The sequence below is a fragment of the Oncorhynchus mykiss genome, chromosome 24 (assembly GCF_057628025.1).
Source record: "Oncorhynchus mykiss isolate SJ-2025 chromosome 24, ASM5762802v1, whole genome shotgun sequence".
Classification (NCBI taxonomy): Eukaryota; Metazoa; Chordata; class Actinopteri; order Salmoniformes; family Salmonidae; genus Oncorhynchus; species Oncorhynchus mykiss.
In genome coordinates, this window is record NC_143045.1 from 35,357,501 (window position 1) to 35,380,061 (window position 22,561).

At 46.6% G+C, this 22,561-nt stretch overlaps 2 protein-coding genes across 7 annotated transcripts in view; both read right to left on the minus strand.

The window, feature by feature from the left end:
• Window positions 1–7,974, minus strand: part of relt (RELT TNF receptor) — a 57,588-nt gene extending 49,614 nt beyond the window's left edge. For 3 of the 5 annotated variants that reach the window (XM_090218926.1, XM_036961717.2, XM_090218916.1), the window contains exon 1: window positions 5,370–5,524. The gene's annotated coding sequence lies outside the window, so the exon portion shown is untranslated. Of the gene's footprint in view, window positions 1–5,369; window positions 5,527–7,849 lie in introns of those variants that run through there. The other 2 variants (XM_090218924.1, XM_090218917.1) reach the window with 2 other exon arrangements.
• Window positions 7,975–8,053: 79 nt separating this feature from the next.
• The window catches only part of LOC110503196 (rho guanine nucleotide exchange factor 17), a 111,320-nt gene continuing 96,812 nt past the window's right edge, over window positions 8,054–22,561 (minus strand). For both annotated transcript variants that reach the window (XM_036961715.2, XM_090218912.1), the window contains exons 9-20: window positions 21,180–21,265; window positions 20,943–21,061; window positions 20,002–20,209; window positions 19,831–19,904; window positions 19,345–19,532; window positions 18,317–18,561; window positions 17,743–18,010; window positions 17,550–17,636; window positions 17,220–17,436; window positions 13,317–13,491; window positions 12,283–12,558; window positions 8,054–12,175 (exon numbers count right to left, since the gene is read on the minus strand). In XM_036961715.2, coding sequence (XP_036817610.2) covers window positions 11,964–12,175; window positions 12,283–12,558; window positions 13,317–13,491; window positions 17,220–17,436; window positions 17,550–17,636; window positions 17,743–18,010; window positions 18,317–18,561; window positions 19,345–19,532; window positions 19,831–19,904; window positions 20,002–20,209; window positions 20,943–21,061; window positions 21,180–21,265 — 2,155 coding nt within the window. In that variant the 3' untranslated portion in view covers window positions 8,054–11,963. The remainder of the gene's footprint in view (window positions 12,176–12,282; window positions 12,559–13,316; window positions 13,492–17,219; window positions 17,437–17,549; window positions 17,637–17,742; window positions 18,011–18,316; window positions 18,562–19,344; window positions 19,533–19,830; window positions 19,905–20,001; window positions 20,210–20,942; window positions 21,062–21,179; window positions 21,266–22,561) is intronic.

Sequence of the window (22,561 nt, forward strand, 5' to 3'; positions counted from 1 at the left end):
TCCAGAGCGCTCAGGACCTGACTGGGGCGAAAGTTCACCTTCCAACAGGACAAGAACACTAAGCACACAGCCAAGACAACGCAGGAGTGGCTTCGGGACAAGTCTCTGAATGTCCTTGAGTGACCAGCCAGAGCCTGGACTTGAACCCGATCGAACATCTCTGGAGAGACCTGAAAATACCTGTGCAGAGATGCTCCCCATTCAACCTGACAGAGCTTGAGAGGATCTGCAGAGAAGAATGGGAGAAACTCCCAAAATTCAGGTGTGCTAAGCTTGTAGCGTCATACCCAAGAAGACGACTCGAGGCTGTAATCGCTGCCAAAGGTGCTTCAACAAAGTACTGAGTAAAGGGTCTGAATACTTACGTAAATGTGATATTTTTTTATTTTTTATTTTTAATACATTTGCAAAAAATGTATAAAAAGCTGTTTTTGTTTGGTCATTATGGGGTGTTGTGTGTGGATTGACGATCATCTCAAGCATTATCAATGGAAACAGGATGTGCCTTTCAAGTCTCATTTTTTTTGCAGTGTTGGAAAAAGTACCCAATTGTCATACTTGAGTAAAACTATAGATACCTGAATAGAAAGTTACTCAAGTAGAAGTCGCACAGTAAAATAATCTAAAAGTATAAAAGTATTTGGTTCTAAATATACTTAAGTATCATAAGTATAAATCATTTCGAATTCCTTATATTAAGCAAAGCAGACGGCACAATTGTCTTGTTTTTAAAAATGTATGGATAGACAGGAGCACGATCCAACACAGAAATAATTTATAAAATATGCTTTTGTGTTTAGTGAATCCTCCAGATCAAAGGCAGTAGATGACCAGGGATGTTCTATTGATTAGTGAGTCCTCCAGATCAGAGGTAGTAGATGACCAGGGATGTTCATCTCAATCAAACAGACTCCAACCTCTCCACAATGGCCAAGACCAGAGAGCTGTGTAAGGACATCAGGGATAAAATTGTAGACCTGCACAAGGCTGGAATGGGCTACAGGACAATAGGCAAGCAGCTTGGTGAGAAGGCAACAACTGTTGGAGCAATTATTAGAAAATGGAAGAAGTTCAAGATGACGGTCAATCACCCCTCGGTCTGGGGCTCCATGCAAGGTCTCACCTCGTGGGGCATCAATGATCATGAGGAAGGTGAGGGATCAGCCCAGAACTACACGGCAGGACCTGGTCAATGACCTGAAGAGAGCTGGGACCACAGTCTCAAAGAAAACAATTAGTAACACCCTACGCCGTCATGGATTAAAATCCTGCAGCGCACGCAAGGTCCCCCTGCTCAAGCCAACGCATGTCCAGGCCCATCTGAAGTTTGCCAATGACCATCTGGATGATCCAGAGGAGGAATGGGAGAAGGTCATGTGGTCTGATGAGACAAAAATAGAGCTTTTTGGTCTAAACTCCACTTGCCGTGTTTGGAGGAAGAAGGATGAAGGTGGAAACATCATTCTTTGGGGATGCTTTTCTGCAAAGGGGAAAGGACGACTGCACCGTATTGAGGGGAGGATGGATGGGGCCATGTATCGCGAGATCTTGGCCAACAACCTCCTTTCCTCAGTAAGAGCATTGAAGATGGGTCGTGGTTGGGTCTTCCAGTATGACAACGACCCGAAACACACAGCCAGGGCAACTAAGGAGTGGCTCCGTAAGAAGCATCTCAAGGTCCTGGAGTGGCCTAGCCAGTCTCCAGACCTGAACCCAATAGAAAATCTTTGGAGGGAGCTGAAAGTCCATATTGCCCAGCAACAGCCCAGAAACCTGAAAGATCTGGAGAAGGTCTGTATGGAGGAGTGGGCCAAAATCCCTGCTGCAGTGTGTGCAAACCTGGTCAAGAACTACAGGAAACGTATGATCTCTGTAATTGCAAACAAAGGTTTCTGTACCAAATATTAAGTTCTGCTTTTCTGATGTATCAAATACTTATGTCATGCAATAAAATGCAAATTAATTACTTAAATCATACAATGTGATTTTCTGGATTTTTGTTTTAGATTCCGTCTCTCAAAGTTGAAGTGAGTGTACCTATGATACAAATTACAGACCTCTACATGCTTTGTAAGTAGGAAAACCTGCAAAATCGGCAGTGTATCAAATACTTGTTCTCCCCACTGTACTTTCGCAAGCCACTGTATAGACTGGTGTGTGCCTTTCCATATCACGTCCAATCAATTTAATTTACCACAGGTGGACTCCAATCAAGTTGTAGAAACATCTAAAGGATGATCAATGGAAACAGGATGCACCTGAGCTCAATTTCGAGTCTCATAGCAAAGGGTCTGAATACTTATGTAAATAAGATATTTTTATTTTTTATAAATCTGCCAACATCTCTAAAAACCTGTTTTGCTTTGTAATTATAGGGTATTGTAATGTCATTATGGGGTATTGTGATGTCATAATGGGGAATTGTGTGTAGATTAGGAAATGTTTTTCTAATCAATTTTATAATAAGGCTGTAACATAACAAAATGTGGAGAAAGTCAAGGGGACTGAATACATTCTCAATGCACTGTATACCTGATCCTACCTACCCCAGGCCTTTAGCAAGCAGGCAGGCAGGCAGACAGGCAGGACAGACAGGCAGGACAGACAAGAGTGAGTTATGAAATACCCTCTCCTCTCCTCAGCTGCAATGGGAGGGGTCCTATTGATATACCAAAGCAGGAATTTGGCGCTCCACAATGGAACTTTCTGCCAAGAATTTGGCCTGCATGATAACATTACTCTCCTCCTCTTGGAGAAAGCTTCAGGAGCAGTGTCTGTGTCCATTGTACATGTGTGTGTGTGTGTGTGTGTGTCCATTGTACATGTGAGTGTGTGTGTCCATTGTACATGTGAGTGTGTGTGTGTGTCCATTGTACATGTGAGTGTGTGTGTGTGTCCATTGTACATGTGAGTGTGTGTGTGTGTGTGTGTGTGTGTGTGTGTATATGTCAGCAGGGTTAATGCTGATACAGTGTGTCCTCCTCTGAGAACATCACAAACTCTTTAACTCACTGCTGGGCTGTTTGCCCTTTGTGGGCAATGGAAGGAGACGGTTATCAGAGGAATTACATGTCTAAAATAGTGGCTGGTTGAAGTCTGTGCCCATTCAATAACAGATAATAGATTGACAGTTATGCCCAGAGGTAATCCATCTTGGTCTGCTAAAACCCACACAGACAAATAGATATTACAGATAGGCCGAAGTTGAATGGCAAACACACCCAGTAGGTAAGGCATTACAATGATGGAAGAATTATGGCATAATTAGTAGGTCACACCCCTGGACAGCGTCAGAGTCTAACCGGTCATTGTTATTCACTGTTGGCAATAACAAAAGCATCACAAACTAACCCACCAAAAAACAATTTATTGTTGAAGATTGAATAGTTATCTCTGCAACTGGTACCTTTTGGGCTGGTGTCCACAGGCACCAGGCATGTCCACAGGCATAAGTCCTCTTGTACCAAATTCCACTTAAGTCAAGACTACGATAGTGTGGGTATCAAGGTTATGTCAGATGACTATGGCAGTACCACAGTTGACTCCATTTAAATATGGAGTCACAGGCATGTCATTTAAGTTCAGTCTAACTTAGTCAATAACTAAATATGTGATTTCAACTAACTGAACCAGAATTAAACCTAAACCTACAAGTGATTTATATATATACTAGATGACAGCCAGGGAGCGCAGTTTTGAAGCCACCACACCTCCATCTTGGTCCTCCCCCTCCTTATAAAAAATATTTTTGAATCTATAGAAATGTATTTATTAATGTCTACATTTGTTTTTGCCACATTTATTATATTACAGACACCTTAATACATACTTTTTAAGTATATTATGTGAGCTAAACATCAATTATAAATATTTGTTTTAAAATGTAAGTATACTTTTAGATGGTTCTAATTTTACTGTCCCCACAACAACAAAAATAGATGTAATTTTGTCCTTGAAACAAATATTCGACTTCTACAGTACTTTAAATAATATAGAATTCAATTCATTCCTATGGAGGACTGCTTCTTCTGAAGAGGACCAATATGGCCGACCGGTGGCTTTAAAGCCTCTCATTGACCAATACATAGCATCAGCAATCCAGGGTTTATATACTTCATTGAAACCTACCTGTGGATTAATTTGACCTGGGTCTGTGATACTAACCCGTAGTGAGAAGCCTATCCACGGAGACGGACGTCACTAGTTACCACAGCCACAAAGTAAGAATATTTAAACAATTTATCTTCGTAAAATGTGGTCGTAAACCTAACCCTATGCCTAGACGGAAATAAAGAACAGAAATTAATTTTTGGTTTTCATACATTTTTATGATATAGACCACGTTTACCTTGTGGCTGTGGTAACTAGTGAAAACCCTGAAAGACTGATCCAGCACGGAAAGGGGATTCTAGGGTTTCACTCATGTTTAATAGGCTGCGGTGAGTTCATCACGCACCCATGCGTGGCAGCGCGTGGTGGAGAGCCAGGGGACGCGTGCGCCACAAACAGGACAAGAACATAGTTACAATGTAACGGATCACATCTCACATAAAACTTGTCACTCACAGACGATAGCTTAGATCTGAGTAGAGAAAATATGACAAAGGCTCTCTCTAACTTGACAACTTTCTAACTATGAAAACCAATGTTTAGTGTGGCATAACACCACGGCGTTTCAGTTGGATATAGCCCAGCCTTGGCTACTGCTCAAATTCATCTAGGCTACATGCGACACACGAGTCATAAAGACGTGGCATCATGCGCTGTCCATATTTCCACTCGCCGTGTGACATTACAACATTGCTGACTAGGAAACCGCATTGCCTGCAGAGCCTGGGGCATCTCACAAAATGCGCCAATTACTTCCATTGTATTTTCATTGTACTATCCCACAGTCAGACAGAGCAACACGAGACACAGGCACCATCAAAATATGCTCCACTAGCCTCTTCTTAACACGGACTCTATAACAAAATTATGATATTGGGATAAACTTGAACAAGAGCGTCAACTCGTGGTGACATTGTTTCAGTGAATTTAACTAAACAAAGTAGTACGTATTCTTCCCATCTTTATACATAACGCAATGAGGGGGAACTATTGTCTGCTATAGCTAAATAAAACATCACAACTCCTATTAAATTGATTCGGAAAGGAAACATGTTCATTATAAAAACCAGCCCTACAACTACAAACCTAGCTATAGCCTATAGAAATGGACCAATTGATGCACAGTATTACTATGTTTTAGCGAAATGGGTCGTAAAATATTGTAAAAGCTGTCAAAACAATAGCAGAAGAGACAGAACAAACGATTCACTAATAACATGAAACAAGCAAACCCATAAACTAAAAGTTTATACACTTACCAGATTGGCGGAAAAATAGGGCTAAATCAGTGGTCTGGGACGATCATTGTCACACATTCGCGTACACTGCATATAAGGGATATTTTAAAAACATGAAAAAAAAATGCCGGTAGGAAGTAGGCCTACCCCTCGCGAGCTCTCTGTGATCCAGAAATGTAAATACAGTAAACTCTCTAGATGAGTTTACAGGCCGCTACGTCATCGGCAGAAACCCGAGTAGAGTGTGCCCATGTTTTCTTTCCGCGCGCCTCCTCTGCTGCTGCTGAACTCATCACGAGTCAATGCGGGGAATCCACGCGCACCGGGACGGCAACGCCGGTGAGTTAGCGGGACCGGGAGCCATCTGTCGGGATTCACCCGTCTAGCCTCATAACAGGCGGCTCGCGAATCATCAGCTTTGCTATGACCACAGAGGCTCGCGAACATAGTTTACACACACGTGGCCACCTGATTTTACTAACCTTACTGACTTGGCCTATACACTTTATACCAGACTACTAAAGGGCTGGATTAAATATCAAGAATGTTTTTGCCAAAACTTCCGCAAAATCAACACAAAGTTGAAAATATATTGTAACGACCCTGGGTTTATAAGCGCGGAAATCGTCCTTGCCGCACGAGCATGCTTTTGCGGCACAGTCGATAGCGCGCCGGAGCTCGGGCTCGAAGGTCGAGGGTTCGAGACCTGCTCCCTGCTGTTTCATTACAATATGATGGAAACCTACCTGCATGTCCTTTATAGGGGGTAGCCTATTCAAAAAGAATGCTTGCACTGTGCATGACAGTGGGCCTGAACAAAAATATAAATGCAACAATTTTACTGAGATACAATTCAAATAAGAAAAAAATCATAAATATAAATAAATTCATTAGGCCCTAATTGGACATTGTCATCTTCCTAGGATTGTGTATAGATCCTTGTGACATAGGGCCGTGCATTATCATGCTGAAACATGAGGTGATGGCACGACAATGGGCCTCAGGATCTCGTCATGGTATCTCTGTGCATTCAAATTGCCATCGATAAAATCCACCCTAAAAATGATTTTGTTAGGGCCTGCCCATACCATAACCCCACTACCACCATGGGGCACTTTGTTCACGACGTTGACGTCAGCAAACCACACGACCCCACCTGCCCGGAACACTTGAAACTTGGATTCAAGTATGAAACCCACAGTTTCATCAGCTGTCTGGGTGGCTGGTCTCAGACAATCCCGCAGGTGAAGAAGCCAGATGTGAAGGTCCTGGGCTGGTGTGGTTACATGTGGTGTGCGGTTATGAGGCCAGTTGGACGTACTGCCAAATTCTCTAAAATGACGTTGGAGGCGGCTTATGGTAGAGAAAAACAAAATGATCTGGGAACAGCTCTGGCAGACATTCCTGCAGTCAGCATGCCAATTGCATGCTCCCTAAAAACTTGAGACATCTGTGGTTTTGTGCTGTGACAAAACTGCACATTTTAGAGTGGCCTCTTATCCCCAGCACAAGGTGCACCTGTGTAATGATCATGATGTTTAATCAGCTTCTTGATATGCCACATATGTCAGCTGGATGGATTATCTTGGCAAAGGAGAAATACTCACTAACAGGGATGTAACCAAACTTATGCACACATTTGGAGCGTGTGGAACATTTCTGGGATCTTTTATTTCAGCTCGTGAAACCAACACTTTACATGTTGCGCTTATATTTAAGTTCAGTGTTAGTCGAAGAGCCTGTTCTGACCATCAGAGGGTTTAGATAATGCTTTCTAAAAGGATGGGATGCAAATTCACTGTCCTCATTCTCTCTCCCTCCATGATTGAGATTTAATAAACATTCCCTCCCTCAACCCTGCAGATGCAGCATTTCGAGAAATAGCCTGAAATTGGAATAGCCTACTCCCCCCCCACCAACACACACAGTCTCTTAAAGAGAAGATTCTAATAAAGCTAACATTATTCCATTAAACAGTAGATGATTGTGAAAACCTAACATTCTTACTCAATACCTAAACTTTTCCACTGATTGTGAAAACCTAATATTCTCTATCTCTGAAATGTTCCACTGGTCTGACTGAGTGAGTGACAGTGAGTGAGTATTAGTGACTGAGTCTATGACACACTATCAACATCTCATTCTTCTGGCAGACAGAGGGCCTATTGCGCAACATGGTTCAAATCGGTCGTGTGTCTTCATTCATTCCAGTGTGTGAGCGTAGACATTCATTCCCAGCCCCCTCGTACGAACACACAAATGAGGGTCATTCATCAGAGATGTTGACTTGGCTGTGTGTGAGAATGGTTTGTATAAAGCCCATTTCATCCAGGGATCTTCCAGTACGATACACTGTGTTGGTACAGAGAACTTACAGACACTGTGGTGGTGTTAGTGTCACGGGTGGGATCTGAACCTCGGAAAATTCCCTCGCGGGCAGAGGGTGACAGACTTTTAGGTTGCAGGCGGGGCTACCTCATTATGAGAGTGTGAGTCCTCACCTCTGCTACATTAGCTGCTGTAGGAATGCCGTCTTGCCTGAGATCCCGAATTAGAAGTTAGGATTCAGAGTTGTTCCTGTCTAGGTCCATGGATCAGTACTCTCCACTTCCTGGCTCTGAAAAACTACAAGGTGTACAGACAGATGTCACATGATACATTCCTACTCCCAGCGGCAGTAAGAACTGTTACAGACACCAGGTCGTCTGGCACCAGTGACATGATTTAATTCCAAAGAAGAACCCAACAGTGACGAATCAGAAACAGATACAGGAAGAAACTGTGAAGTAACCATGACAACTGAAGTATGACCATAGAATCCGTCTAGTTTGTCTCTTTTGTAATTCTGTGACAGTTATAATTTAAACGTGACTGACAGAGCATGCCAGAGGAGAAAACACACACACAAGTATATAAAAATATGCCATTCGATTCATATCAACAATTGAGGACCGTGTGGGTGCACTATTTACAGAAAAAAAGGCAATATATACCAATATTTACATTACACAATAAAGACTTCTTTCACACACAGGCAGAACGGTTACTTACAAGAATTACTGAAATTTACTAGGATGGCAGCATGAAATTATTATGACGGTTAGAAGAAGTGTGAATGATAAATTCTGAATGTCTTTGCCACAGTGATATTCTACTACATTTTGTTACTTGATTAACATGAAAGCTAGCATGGACGTCTTTCACTTCATTTTCTACAATGTAGTGTTCATAAAAATGTACTATGCAGTTACTGTGGAAACAGAAGTGTGTGTGTGTGTGTGTGGGGGGGGGGGGGGGGGACCGTGGAAATATAATGGATAGAAATATCTTCGCTCTAAAATCCACATGGTTCCACAGTCAACCCAATATGACATCCACATGGTTCCACAGTCAACCCAATATGACATCCACATGGTTCCAGTCAACCCAATATGAAATCCACATGGTTCCACAGTCAACCCAATATGAAATCCACATGGTTCCACAGTCAACCCAATATGACATCCACATGGTTCCACAGTCAACCCAATATGACATCCACATGGTTCCACAGTCAACCCAATATGACATCCACATGGTTCCACAGTCAACCCAATATGACATCCACATGGTTCCACAGTCAACCCAATATGACATCCACATGGTTCCACAGTCAACCCAATATGACATCCACATGGTTCCACAGTCAACCCAATATGACATCCACATGGTTCCACAGTCAACCCAATATGACATCCACATGGTTCCACAGTCAACCCAATATGACATCCACATGGTTCCACAGTCAACCCAATATGACATCCACATGGTTCCACAGTCAACCCAATATGACATCCACATGGTTCCACAGTCAACCCAATATGACATCCACATGGTTTCACAGTCAACCCAATATGAAATCCACATGGTTCCACAGTCAACCCAATATGAAATCCACATGGTTCCACAGTCAACCCAATATGACATCCACATGGTTCCACAGTCAACCCAATATGAAATCCACATGGTTCCACAGTCAACCCAATATGACATCCACATGGTTCCACAGTCAACCCAATATGACATCCACATGGTTCCACAGTCAACCCAATATGACATCCACATGGTTCCACAGTCAACCCAATATGAAATCCACATGGTTCCACAGTCAACCCAATATGAAATCCACATGGTTCCACAGTCAACCCAATATGACATCCACATGGTTCCACAGTCAACCCAATATGACATCACATGGTTCCACAGTCAACCCAATATGACATCCACATGGTTCCACAGTCAACCCAATATGACATCCACATGGTTCCACAGTCAACCCAATATGACATCCACATGGTTCCACAGTCAACCCAATATGAAATCCACATGGTTCCACAGTCAACCCAATATGAAATCCACATGGTTCCACAGTCAACCCAATATGAAATCCACATGGTTCCACAGTCAACCCAATATGACATCCACATGGTTCCACAGTCAACCCAATATGACATCACAATAACACAGATAGAATAACCAACTAGAATTCCACACTTGGCTAAAGTTTCAGAGCACTTACACAGACACAGGTTGCTCCACTAATATACGTCTACACAGAGACACAGCTAGCAGCAGACGAGTATCAAACGACCAGGTTATCCGATTATATTTGAGTCATTTAGCAGACGCTCTTATCCAGAGTAACATACAGGAGCAATTAGGATTGTGCCTCGTTCAAAGCACATCGACATATTTTTTTTCCACCTAGGTCGGCATGAGGATTTGAATCAGCGGCCTTTCGGTTACTGGCCCAACACTCTTAACCGCTATGCTACCTGTCGCGCCCGATTATCCGTTAGCCTCTTCATTGGCTCACAATGGGGGAATTAGCCTAATGCTGATACATTTGGTTGGAGTGGTTGAAGGTGATGTCCCCAGATGGTTTGTAGGGGAGTTCTCTTGGCTTGGAGAGATTAAACACTATCACCACCCTGAACCGGAGGGCACTGGTTTGTGTGTGTGTGTGTGTGTGTGTGTGTGTGTGTCAGAGCTCCTGTAAATCATCTATTTGGGGTAAAGAAAGAGAGAAAAACACATTTATAAATTAAGTGCTGTAAAAAGACAGAAATAAAATCTAAAACATAAATACTGTACAAACATACCTCTTCTACTACAGCTCCCTAAAACAAATGCTTTAAAACACACGTCACTGCGGGAGTGGGATGTTGTTTCTCTTTAAATAGAACAAAAAATCTTGAAAATTATAAACACAAAAGTGATTTTAGGTGTGAGAACTAGTTGTATGTGTATGTTTGTCATAGGCTATGGAGAGACGAGCTGTGTTTTGTTCGAACGAGTGAAGAAAGTGTGTGTGTGTGTGCGTGTATGTTTATATAGTCTTAGTAGGTACCCTTGCCATATATTGCACATCGGTTACTTTTATGTTTACTCTTTAGTTTCCTTGTTCAGAGAACAGAGACGTTTAGTGTTCACTCCTTGTTCCATCCATTTCTCCTCTCCTCCCTAGGATGGCCTTGTTCCATTTCTCCTCTCCTCCCTAGGATGGCCTTGTTCCATTTCTCCTCTCCTCCCTAGGATGGCCTTGTTCCATTTCTCCTCTCCTTCCTAGGATGGAGTGTTAGGATGGCCTTGTTCCATTTCTCCTCTCCTCCCTAGGATGGAGTGTTAGAATGGCCTTGTTCCATTTCTCCTCTCCTCCCTAGGATGGAGTGTTAGGATGGCCTTGTTCCATTTCTCCTCTCCTCCCTAGGATGGCCTTGTTCCATTTCTCCTCTCCTCCTTAGGATGGAGTGTTAGGATGGCCTTGTTCCATTTCTCCTCTCCTCCCTAGGATGGAGTGTTAGGATGGCCTTGTTCCATTTCTCCTCTCTTTCCTAGGATGGAGTGTTAGGATGGCCTTGTTCCATTTCTCATCTCTTCCCTAGGATGGCCTTGTTCCATTTCTCCTCTCCTCCCTAGGATGGAGTGTTAGAATGGCCTTGTTCCATTTTTACTTCCATCAGTCCATCATTTGGCTTGTTGCAGAATTCACAATCTTCTTCCCATCAGTAGCCTTTCACCCTGTCTGCCTCAACCGCTCTCTCTTTCCTTCTCTCTCCCTATCCTTCACCTAATCGGTCTGTCCTTATCCACACTTTTCTCTGGTCACTGTCCCAATCTCTTGCTCTCTCTCTCTTTCTCTCCCTCTCTTTCCCTCTCTCTCACTTGTTCCCTCCCTCTCTCCTAGTAAAGTCTGTAGAGACAGAGTCCATGCTGAAACACCAGACACATCACTCAGTGATTAACAACACAGACAGTTGCATCAGAACAAACTAAAACAACAACAGAAACCTGGTTTGAAAGCGACCCTGTAGTTTTTCAGCCTGGGCTAACAACACCCATGCACAGAGAGATCAGAAGACGGAGAAAATAACTGGACCTAATAAAAACGGGGGTGGGTTTTGAGGCGGAGGGGTTGGGTTTATGTGTGGTTTTTGCTGAGGGTGGGGTTCAAATGGGTCGGGGGACTCTCATTGGCTCAGACCCGGGGCAAGGGGCTTGGCCTCACATCCTCCAGGGCAGTATGTTGCTGGTGCTGAAGGGGTGGGTTTTGATAAATGGGGCCGGCTGATTGGCTCAGACCCTCCACAGCAGTAAGTGGTTGGTACTGTCGTCCCGCCCCACTGTCTCACTGCTATTTGTCAGCCGGAAGTCCTCATAGCCATCGCCACCGGAGATCACCAACTGATTGGTTTTAACGGGCAGGAGGGCGGAGGCTCGACGGCGAGCGGAATCTCGCCTCTGCAGACCCCCATTACCCCCTTCAACACCACTCTGGGCTGGGTTGCCTAGGAGACAGAGGAGTTCAAAGGTCATGAATATGGAAGTAACCCTTTAAACATTGTATAGCAAATATGTTTGGAAGCAGAAATGGTGCGTGGAGTGACATGGTTACCTGTGGTATCGGCGGGAAGGGGGAAGTTGACGTCGAAGCCTTCAGGTAGTTCTATGGAGGTGAGGAACCTCACATGGCCAGTGTGTCCATGAGCGGAGCCCATGGGGGTCAGAGGTGACCGCAGCGTCCCTGACACAGTCCCAGAGCTGACGGCTGGGATAGACAGGGTCAGGACCACCCCTGCACTGGTCCCGATCCACAGCAGGTCCTTACAGGCCAGGAGAGCTGTGATCCTCAGACACGCTGCCTTGTGTTGCCGGATGATCGCATCTGAACCTGGAGATGGGATGAGAATGGCAGAGAGGATAAGGTGAGAGGGAGAGGAAGGCCAGACAGAGGGAGAGGAAGGCCAGACAGAGGGAGAGGAAGGCCAGACAGAGGGTGAGGAAGGCCAGAGTGAGGGAGAGGAAGGCCAGAGTGAGGGAGAGGAAGGCCAGAGAGAGGGAGAGGAAGGCCAGAGAGAGGGAGAAGAAGGCCAGAGAGAGGGAGAGGAAGGCCAGAGAGAGGGAGAAGAAGGCCAGAGAGAGGGAGAGGAAGGCCAGAGAGAGGGAGAGGAAGGCCAGACAGAGGGAGAGGAAGGCCAGACAGAGGGAGAGGAAGGCCAGACAGAGGAGAGGAAGGCCAGACAGAGGGAGAGGAAGGCCAGAGAGAGGGAGAGGAAGGCCAGAGAGAGGGAGAGGAAGGCCAGAGAGAGGGAGAGGAAGGCCAGACAGAGAGAGAGGAAGGCCAGACAGAGAGAGAGGAAGGCCAGACAGAGAGAGAGGAAGGCCAGACAGAGAGAGAGGAAGGCCAGACAGAGAGAGAGGAAGGCCAGACAGAGAGAGAGGAAGGCCAGACAGAGAGAGAGGAAGGCCAGACAGAGAGAAGAGAACAAGCGTTTTATTTAGAACTGGAGCTGCCATCTACTGGTTAAGAGGTGTAATGCGCTGAATCTGAATTTGTGTGTGTGTGTGTGTGCGCGCGCAGTGAACGTCTACGATGTTTTGGGGACTTATGGTGTGTGCGTACGCGTGTGTATGTGTGCTCTGTGTTACCTGCAAGCATCTTGTGCACGGCGGGGGCCACGTCCACCTCCGTCAGGTTGTCCCAGGTCTGGGCGTGGTAAAGTCTGATCTGGGCACTACCCTGGAGCGCCAGCCACACTCCCTGGCCGTAGCTCACCATGCAGGTAACACACCTACTGCTGTCTGTGCCCACCTGGAACCAGTGCTGCAGGGGAGAGAGAGAGGTTACAACCACCCAAATATCCATTTCATCCATCCATCCATCATTCCATCCATCGTTCCTTCCATCCATCCATCCATCCATCGTTCCATCCATCCATCCATCCATCCATCGTTCCATCCATCCATCCATCCATCGTTCCATCCATCCATCCATCCATCCATCCATCCATCCATCCATCCATCCACCCATCGTTCCATCCATCCATCCATCCATCGTTCCATCCATCCATCGTTCCTTCCATCCATCGTTCCTTCCATCCATCCATCCATCGTTCCATCCATCCATCGTTCCATCCATCCATCGTTCCATCCATCCATCCATCGTTCCATCCATCCATCGTTCCTTCCATCCATCGTTCCTTCCACCCATCCATCCATCGTTCCATCCATCCATTGTTCCATCCATCCATCGTTCCATCCATCCATCCATCGTTCCATCCATCCATCGTTCCATCCATCCATCGTTCCTTCCATCCATCGTTCCATCCATCCATCGTTCCATCCACCCATCGTTCCATCCATCCACCCATCGTTCCATCCATCCATCCATCCATCGTTCCATCCATCCATCGTTCCATCCATCCATCGTTCCATCCATCCATCGTTCCATCCATCCATCGTTCCTTCCATCCATCGTTCCATCCATCCATCGTTCCATCCACCCATCGTTCCATCCATCCACCCATCGTTCCATCCATCGTTCCTTCCATCCATCGTTCCTTCCATCCATCCATCCATCCATCGTTCCATCCATCCATCCATCCATCCATCCATCCACCCATCGTTCCATCCATCCACCCATCGTTCCATCCATCCATCGTTCCTTCCATCCATCGTTCCTTCCATCCATCGTTCCATCCATCCATCGTTCCATCCATCCATCCATCGTTCCATCCATCCATCCATCGTTCCATCCATCCATCGTTCCTTCCATCCATCGTTCCTTCCATCGTTCCATCCATCCATCGTTCCATCCATCCATCGTTCCATCCATCCATCGTTCCATCCATCCATCGTTCCTTCCATCCATCGTTCCATCCATCCATCGTTCCATCCACCCATCGTTCCATCCATCCACCCATCGTTCCATCCATCCATCCATCCATCGTTCCATCCATCCATCGTTCCATCCATCCATCGTTCCATCCATCCATCGTTCCTTCCATCCATCGTTCCATCCATCCATCGTTCCATCCACCCATCGTTCCACCCATCGTTCCATCCTTCCATCCATCGTTCCTTCCATCCATCGTTCCTTCCATCCATCCATCCATCCATCCATCCATCCATCCACCCACCCATCGTTCCATCCATCCACCCATCGTTCCATCCATCCATCGTTCCTTCCATCCATCGTTCCTTCCATCCATCGTTCCATCCATCCATCGTTCCATACATCCACCCATCGTTTCATCGTTCCATCCATCGTTCCATCCATCCATCCATCGTTCCATCCATCCATCGTTCCTTCCATCCATCCACCCATCGTTCCATCCACCCATCGTTCCATCCATCCATCCATCGTTCCATCCATCCATCGTTCCATCCACCCATCGTTCCATCCATCGTTCCATCCATCGTTCCATCCACCCATCGTTCCATCCATCCACCCATCGTTCCATCCATCCATCGTTCCTTCCATCCATCGTTCCTTCCATCCATCGTTCCATCCATCCATCGTTCCATACATCCACCCATCGTTTCATCGTTCCATCCATCGTTCCATCCATCCATCCATCGTTCCTTCCATCCATCGTTCCATCCATCCATCGTTCCTTCCATCCATCCACCCATCGTTCCATCCACCCATCGTTCCATCCATCCATCCATCGTTCCATCCATCCATCGTTCCATCCACCCATCGTTCCATCCATCGTTCCATCCATCCATCGTTCCATCCACCCATCGTTCCATCCATCCATCCATCGTTCCATCCATCCATCGTTCCATCCACCCATCGTTCCATCCATCCATCCATCGTTCCTTCCATCCATCGTTCCTTCCATCCATCCATCCATCCATCCATCCATCCACCCATCGTTCCATCCATCCACCCATCGTTCCATCCATCCATCGTTCCTTCCATCCATCGTTCCTTCCATCCATCGTTCCATCCATCCATCGTTCCATACATCCACCCATCGTTTCATCGTTCCATCCATCGTTCCATCCATCCATCCATCGTTCCTTCCATCCATCGTTCCTTCCATCGTTCCATCCATCCATCGTTCCATCCATCCATCGTTCCATCCATCCATCGTTCCTTCCATCCATCGTTCCATCCATCCATCGTTCCATCCACCCATCGTTCCATCCATCCACCCATCGTTCCATCCATCCATCCATCCATCGTTCCATCCATCCATCGTTCCTTCCATCCATCGTTCCTTCCATCCATCGTTCCATCCATCCATCGTTCCATCCACCCATCGTTCCACCCATCGTTCCATCCTTCCATCCATCGTTCCTTCCATCCATCGTTCCTTCCATCCATCCATCCATCCATCCATCCATCCACCCATCGTTCCATCCATCCACCCATCGTTCCATCCATCCATCGTTCCTTCCATCCATCGTTCCTTCCATCCATCGTTCCTTCCATCCATCGTTCCTTCCATCCATCGTTCCATACATCCACCCATCGTTTCATCGTTCCATCCATCGTTCCATCCATCCATCCATCGTTCCATCCATCCATCGTTCCATCCATCCATCGTTCCTTCCATCCATCCACCCATCGTTCCATCCACCCATCGTTCCATCCATCCATCCATCGTTCCATCCATCCATCGTTCCATCCACCCATCGTTCCATCCATCGTTCCATCCATCCATCGTTCCATCCACCCATCGTTCCATCCATCCATCCATCGTTCCATCCTTCCATCCATCGTTCCTTCCATCCATCGTTCCTTCCATCCATCCATCCATCCATCCATCCACCCATCGTTCCATCCATCCACCCATCGTTCCATCCATCCATCGTTCCTTCCATCCATCGTTCCTTCCATCCATCGTTCCATCCATCCATCGTTCCATACATCCACCCATCGTTTCATCGTTCCATCCATCGTTCCATCCATCCATCCATCGTTCCATCCATCCATCGTTCCATCCATCCATCGTTCCTTCCATCCATCCACCCATCGTTCCATCCACCCATCGTTCCATCCATCCATCCATCGTTCCATCCATCCATCGTTCCATCCACCCATCGTTCCATCCATCGTTCCATCCATCCATCGTTCCATCCACCCATCGTTCCATCCATCCATCGCTCCATCCATCCATCCATCGTTCCATCCATCCATCGTTCCATCCATCCATCGTTCCATCCATCCACCCATCGTTCCATCCACCCATCATTCCATCCATCCATCCATCGTTCCATCCATCCATCGTTCCATCCATCCATCCATCCATCGTTCCATCCATCCATCGTTCCTTCCATCCATCCACCCATCGTTCCATCCACCCATCGTTCCATCCATCCATCCATCGTTTCATCCATCCATCGTTCCATCCACCCATCGTTCCATCCATCCACCCATCGTTCCATCCATCCATCCATCGTTCCATCCATCCATCGTTCCATCCATCCATCGTTCCATCCATCCATCGTTCCATCCATCCATCGTTCCATCCATCCATCGATCCATCCATCCATCGTTCCATCCATCCATCTTGTGACTGGACCGTATTGTAACCATACCTCTTGCACCAGTGTGGTTGTGTTGATGATGAGAACGCGGTTCTGTGAACCACACCACAGCTTCCCTCCGACCGGGACCATCTTAGTGACAGGACTACTGGGCGTGCCAAGACTCAACGTCTCAGATGACTGGGCGTCCCAGAAACTCCCCACCTCCCTCTGGTAGACGATCACATCTCCGTTGGCCAGGGACGCAAACACCTTGTTGTCCAGGTAGCTGAGAGAAGAGAGGAAGGAGATTGTCAGACACTGAAGTTGTAAATCACAATTTAAAAGGTAAAAGTGGTAGACTTCTCTGATATTTGCTAACATGAAAGCAGCCAGACTCACAGAATACACAGGATGGGGGCAGAATGCTGCATCTTCATGCTGTTCTTACGGTTCCGGATGTTGTCTGATGACTGGTACACATGGATACTGACAGAGAGAGTTCAAAACATGGGAGTTAGGATTTCAACGTGTGTTTGTGTGCGTGTCGGTGTGTATTTGCGTGTGTTTGTATTTGTGTGTGTTGTGCGTTTACCATCCGTCCTCTGTGCCCAGCCACACAGAGCTCTGGTAAGCCTCCGGGTCAATGCTGAGCAGATCCTCCAGACTGGCTCTAGTGAAGGATCCCCGGGAGGAGCGGCGCATCGCTCTCCCGTCCATGGGGCTCTCGCTGTGGGGTCGACCTATTCCACCCACCCCTGGCCTGCCTGGAGCTCCATAAGAACTGGCCACGGGGTAGTCCTGCTCCTCCTCACTACTGGTGGTCTCTGTAGCCATGTCCTTAGAACCAGACCCCTCCTCATCTAGGACAGAGGGACAAAGGATAGTCAGGGTGTTTAAGTCTGTGAAAACTTGTTCCCCATAGCTGGATGAATGGTTGGCTTGGGGTTTTATGTGAATGTGTGTGAGAGAGTACTCACTGCCATAGCTGGATTAATGGATGGCTTGGGGTTTTATGTGAATGTGTGTGAGAGAGTACTCACTGCCATAGCTGGATTAATGGATGGCTTGGGGTTTTATGTGAATGTGTGTGAGAGAGTACTCACTGCCATAGCTGGATTAATGGATGGCTTGGGGTTTTATGTGAATGTGTGTGAGAGAGTACTCACTGCCATAGCTGGATGACACAGTAGAGTGACTGGCTTGGCTCTGCAGAGTGGAGGAGGGGCTAGGAGAATCTTCATCGTCCGTGTCATCACTATCAAATGGAACTAACTCTGGCCCCGCCCCTGAAGGGGGCTCGGTCAGCTCCAGCGATGAATGAGAGATGGAGATGTGTAGCTGCTGCTGCCGGGATGGGGTGGAGTCAACAGCTACAGGGGGAGGGGCTGGGGAGTGCTCCACTCCACGTTCCCTAGGAGACACAGGATGCAGGACACTGATTTCTTAGAAGTCAGTAATGTTAGCTAAGCATTGCAGGACATCAACAGTAAAGACTGATATGTGTGTGTTTGTACACTATGCTCTGTGTACCAACCTCCCCTTGAGTCCAGGGACTGATATGTGTGTGTTTGTACACTATGCTCTGTGTATCAACCTCCCCTTGAGTCCAGGGACTGATACGTGTGTGTTTGTGCACTATGCTCTGTGTACCAACCTCCCCTTGAGTCCAGGGACTGATATGTGTGTGTTTGTACACTATGCTCTGTGTACCAACCTCCCCTTGAGTCCAGGGACTGATATGTGTGTGTTTGTACACTATGCTCTGTGTACCAACCTCCCCTTGAGTCCAGGGACTGATATGTGTGTGTTTGTACACTATGCTCTGTGTACCAACCTCCCCTTGAGTCCAGGGACTGATACGTGTGTGTTTGTGCACTATGCTCTGTGTACCAACCTCCCCTTGAGTCCAGGGACTGATATGTGTGTGTTTGTGCACTATGCTCTGTGTACCAACCTCCCCTTGAGTCCAGGGACTGATATGTGTGTGTTTGTACACTATGCTCTGTGTACCAACCTCCCCTTGAGTCCAGGGACTGATACGTGTGTGTTTGTACACTATGCTCTGTGTACCAACCTCCCCTTGAGTCCAGGGACTGATATGTGTGTGTTTGTACACTATGCTCTGTGTACCAACCTCCCCTTGAGTCCAGGGACTGATATGTGTGTGTTTGTACACTATGCTCTGTGTACCAACCTCCCCTTGAGTCCAGGGACTGCGGCGATGCAGATGATCCTAGCAGAGCAGACAGCGATACAGGCCTCTACAGTGGGCTGGTCTCTGATGTTGAGCAGACACACCTGGCCCACGTATCCATCACTGTTACACACCCACACCTCACTGCTGCTCTCTGGACAACTGTGGCTGGGGGAGGCACAGGAGAACTGGGGAGGGAGGATCGGAGGAAAAGGACCATGAATACTTAAGTAGGAGTGTTCTCCATCAAGTACCGTAGTCAGAATGGCCTGGTAACCACGTCACACAACCAGGGTTGGGCTCAATTCAACTAACATGACCATTCCATAACTGGAAAAAAGGGCATTTATTTTCAAAAAGTAGAAGCTATTTTATAATTTTTTTTCTTCAGAATGTTAAATTCAAATCACTTCCTGAATTTGCTGCCTTCAAATCTAATTGAGCCCAACCCTGCACACCATCAGGACAGGCTGGTGTCTCTCTTACCTGCATCCCACTACGAGTCTTCATAATGGGGATAGCCTTCAGGAACTCTGGGTCCCACTGGTCCTTATTCATTGCTGCACACATAGGACAAAGGAAGGGAGAGATAGAGGTTCTAGTGAACAATCCCTTTTAATACCATGTCAAATAACATGCACATGTGTTTTCTCGTACCCAGTTTCTTCTTGGCATCTTCGAAGGCCTGTTGGAAGTTGCTGCGTGTGTCTGGGGAGCTGAACTCGAAGACGAAGCTGGTTTCTGCCGAGGCGGTGGTCAGCTCCAGCTTGGTGGGCAGGAAGCTCATACTGAAGGCTAGAGACTGTTTCTCTGCAAGCTCCCTGTGGACCGACGCCATCAGGTCCTTTATCACATCATCCAGAGACTGAGGAGAGAGAGGTTTGTTAACGGAGGTGTGTATGAGACTGTTTCTCAGAGAGAGAGGAGAGAGGAGAGAGAGAGAAGTTTGTTAACGGAGGTGTGTATGAGACTGTTTCTCAGAGAGAGAGGAGAGAGAGAGAAGTTTGTTAACGGGAGGTGTGTATGAGACTGTTTCTCAGAGAGAGAGGAGAGAGGAGAGAGAGAGAGAGGTTTGTTAACGGAGGTGTGTATGAGACTGTTTCCCTGAGAAGGAGAGAGGAGAGAGGAGAGAGAGAGAGGTTTGTTAACGGAGGTGTTTATGAGACTGTTTCTCAGAGAGAGAGGAGAGAGAGAGAGGTTTGTTAACGGAGGTGTGTATGAGACTGTTTCCCTGAGAAGGAGAGAGGAGAGAGGAGAGAGAGAGAGGTTTGTTAACGGAGGTGTTTATGAGACTGTTTCTCAGAGAGAGAGGAGAGAGAGAGAGGTTTGTTAACGGAGGTGTGTATGAGACTGTTTCTCAGAGAGAGAGGAGAGAGAGAGAGGTTTGTTAACGGAGGTGTGTATGAGACTGTTTCTCAGAGAGAGAGGAGAGAGAGAGAGGTTTGTTAACGGAGGTGTGTATGAGACTGTTTCCCTGAGAAGGAGAGAGAGGTGTGGGGGAGGGGGACAAATGTAATTGTGTATGAGATCTGTTAGACAACTATGAGACGAGTGCATGTGTGTGTGTGTGTGTGTGTGTGTGTGTGTGTGTGTGTTACCTGGTGAGGGAAGCTGAGCGTCTCTGAAAGTTTACTGATCTGTCCCAGTGTACTCAGGTCCTCGTCCAGTCGACCAATCATCTTCTGGATGGTCTCTTTGTTGGTTGCCTGGGAGGGGTCTAACATACAGGAAAAGAGATGATGACATTTGACCTCTGATACTCACAGGAAACTACAGATCCCACATATAACCTACACATATAACCTACACATCCCATGAGCCTTCAGGAGTCTTACTTTTCACCATCTCCACGTCCTCTAGGGGAAGTTTCCACAGGAATTTATATTTACTGGACGTGTCGATCACACTGGCAACAGAGTACCTGGAAGAGACAGAAAGACGAGAGGACAGGGAGAGAGATAGTTAGTTATTTCTGTCTACGATGCAATGTGTTTCAGGCAACACCAGGGGGCAGCAAGTCTCCTTTTATTTAACACTGCAAATGATGGGGTGAACCCATAGAGAATGATAGTGATTGATTAGTATTATGATTATTATTATGGGCAGCGCCATTGAGGGCTTCAACAAATGTAGTCAACTGGGTGGGGCTTCCGACTTCATTGACTGATCGTTCGTGTCCATCCGGGCTCATCAGGAGAGCTCAGCCAAATAGTGAAGAAGTAAATGGACTACTCCAAAATGAAGATAGCCTCAATGGCGCTGCCCATGCTGTCAAATACACTTTAATGGCACAGATACAAAGTCCTCTAACTATCTCTATGGGTGAACCAAGGGACCAGGATTCCTGTCTGGAGGCATGGTTTGGACTACTGCTACAGTCTTGCAGATTAACTCGTCTGGCCCAGAAAGGCCATTTCCATAGACAGACCCATAGAGGAGTCAGACTTCAAATACCACCCCCCCACATCACTCACACCCAAAGATATTAACATCTTATATTCATCCAAATGTCTGGCATGTTTTTGGATGACGTGATGACACTGCTCCCGGTGCACACCGAGTGCTAGTACGAAGTCGGGCCGTGTAAACCAACCAGGATATAGACGGTCCATGAATCGGCGGATGCGAACGCGAGTAGATTCGTTGAAAAACAAAGGTCGCACATCTTGGACCCAGTGTCTAGATCTTTTATACCTCAATGTGGTGAACGTTAAGGGTTAAGGGCATAACGTTGCCAACTCAGATCCTAATATAAAGTCTTTGAATAGCTCGCGTGTTGAGGGTGTTGACTTACTCAGTCCCTAATAGGGACTTCTCAGGAAGGTTGTTAGTGAGTGGAATGGAAAAAATACAAGATGGACTGATCTGTCTGTTTCCATTCTACATTGTGATTCAGAAGCTCAAGCAGCTGCATTGCAGGTGTGTGTGTGTGTGTGTGTGTGTGTGTGTGTGTGTGTGTGTGTGTGTGTGAGTATGTATGTATATGAGTGTGTATGTGAATGTGTGTGTGTGTGTGTGTGTGTGTCTATGTGAGTGTGTATGTGAGTGCGTGCATGTGAGTGCGTGTATGTGAGTGTGTGTGTGTGTATATGTGAGTGTGTGTATGTGAGTGTGTGTGTGTGTGTGTGTATATGTGAGTGTGTGTGTGTGTGTGTGTGTGTGTGTGTGTGTGTGTGTGGTGTGTATGTGAGTGTGGTGTGTATGTGTGAGTGTGTGT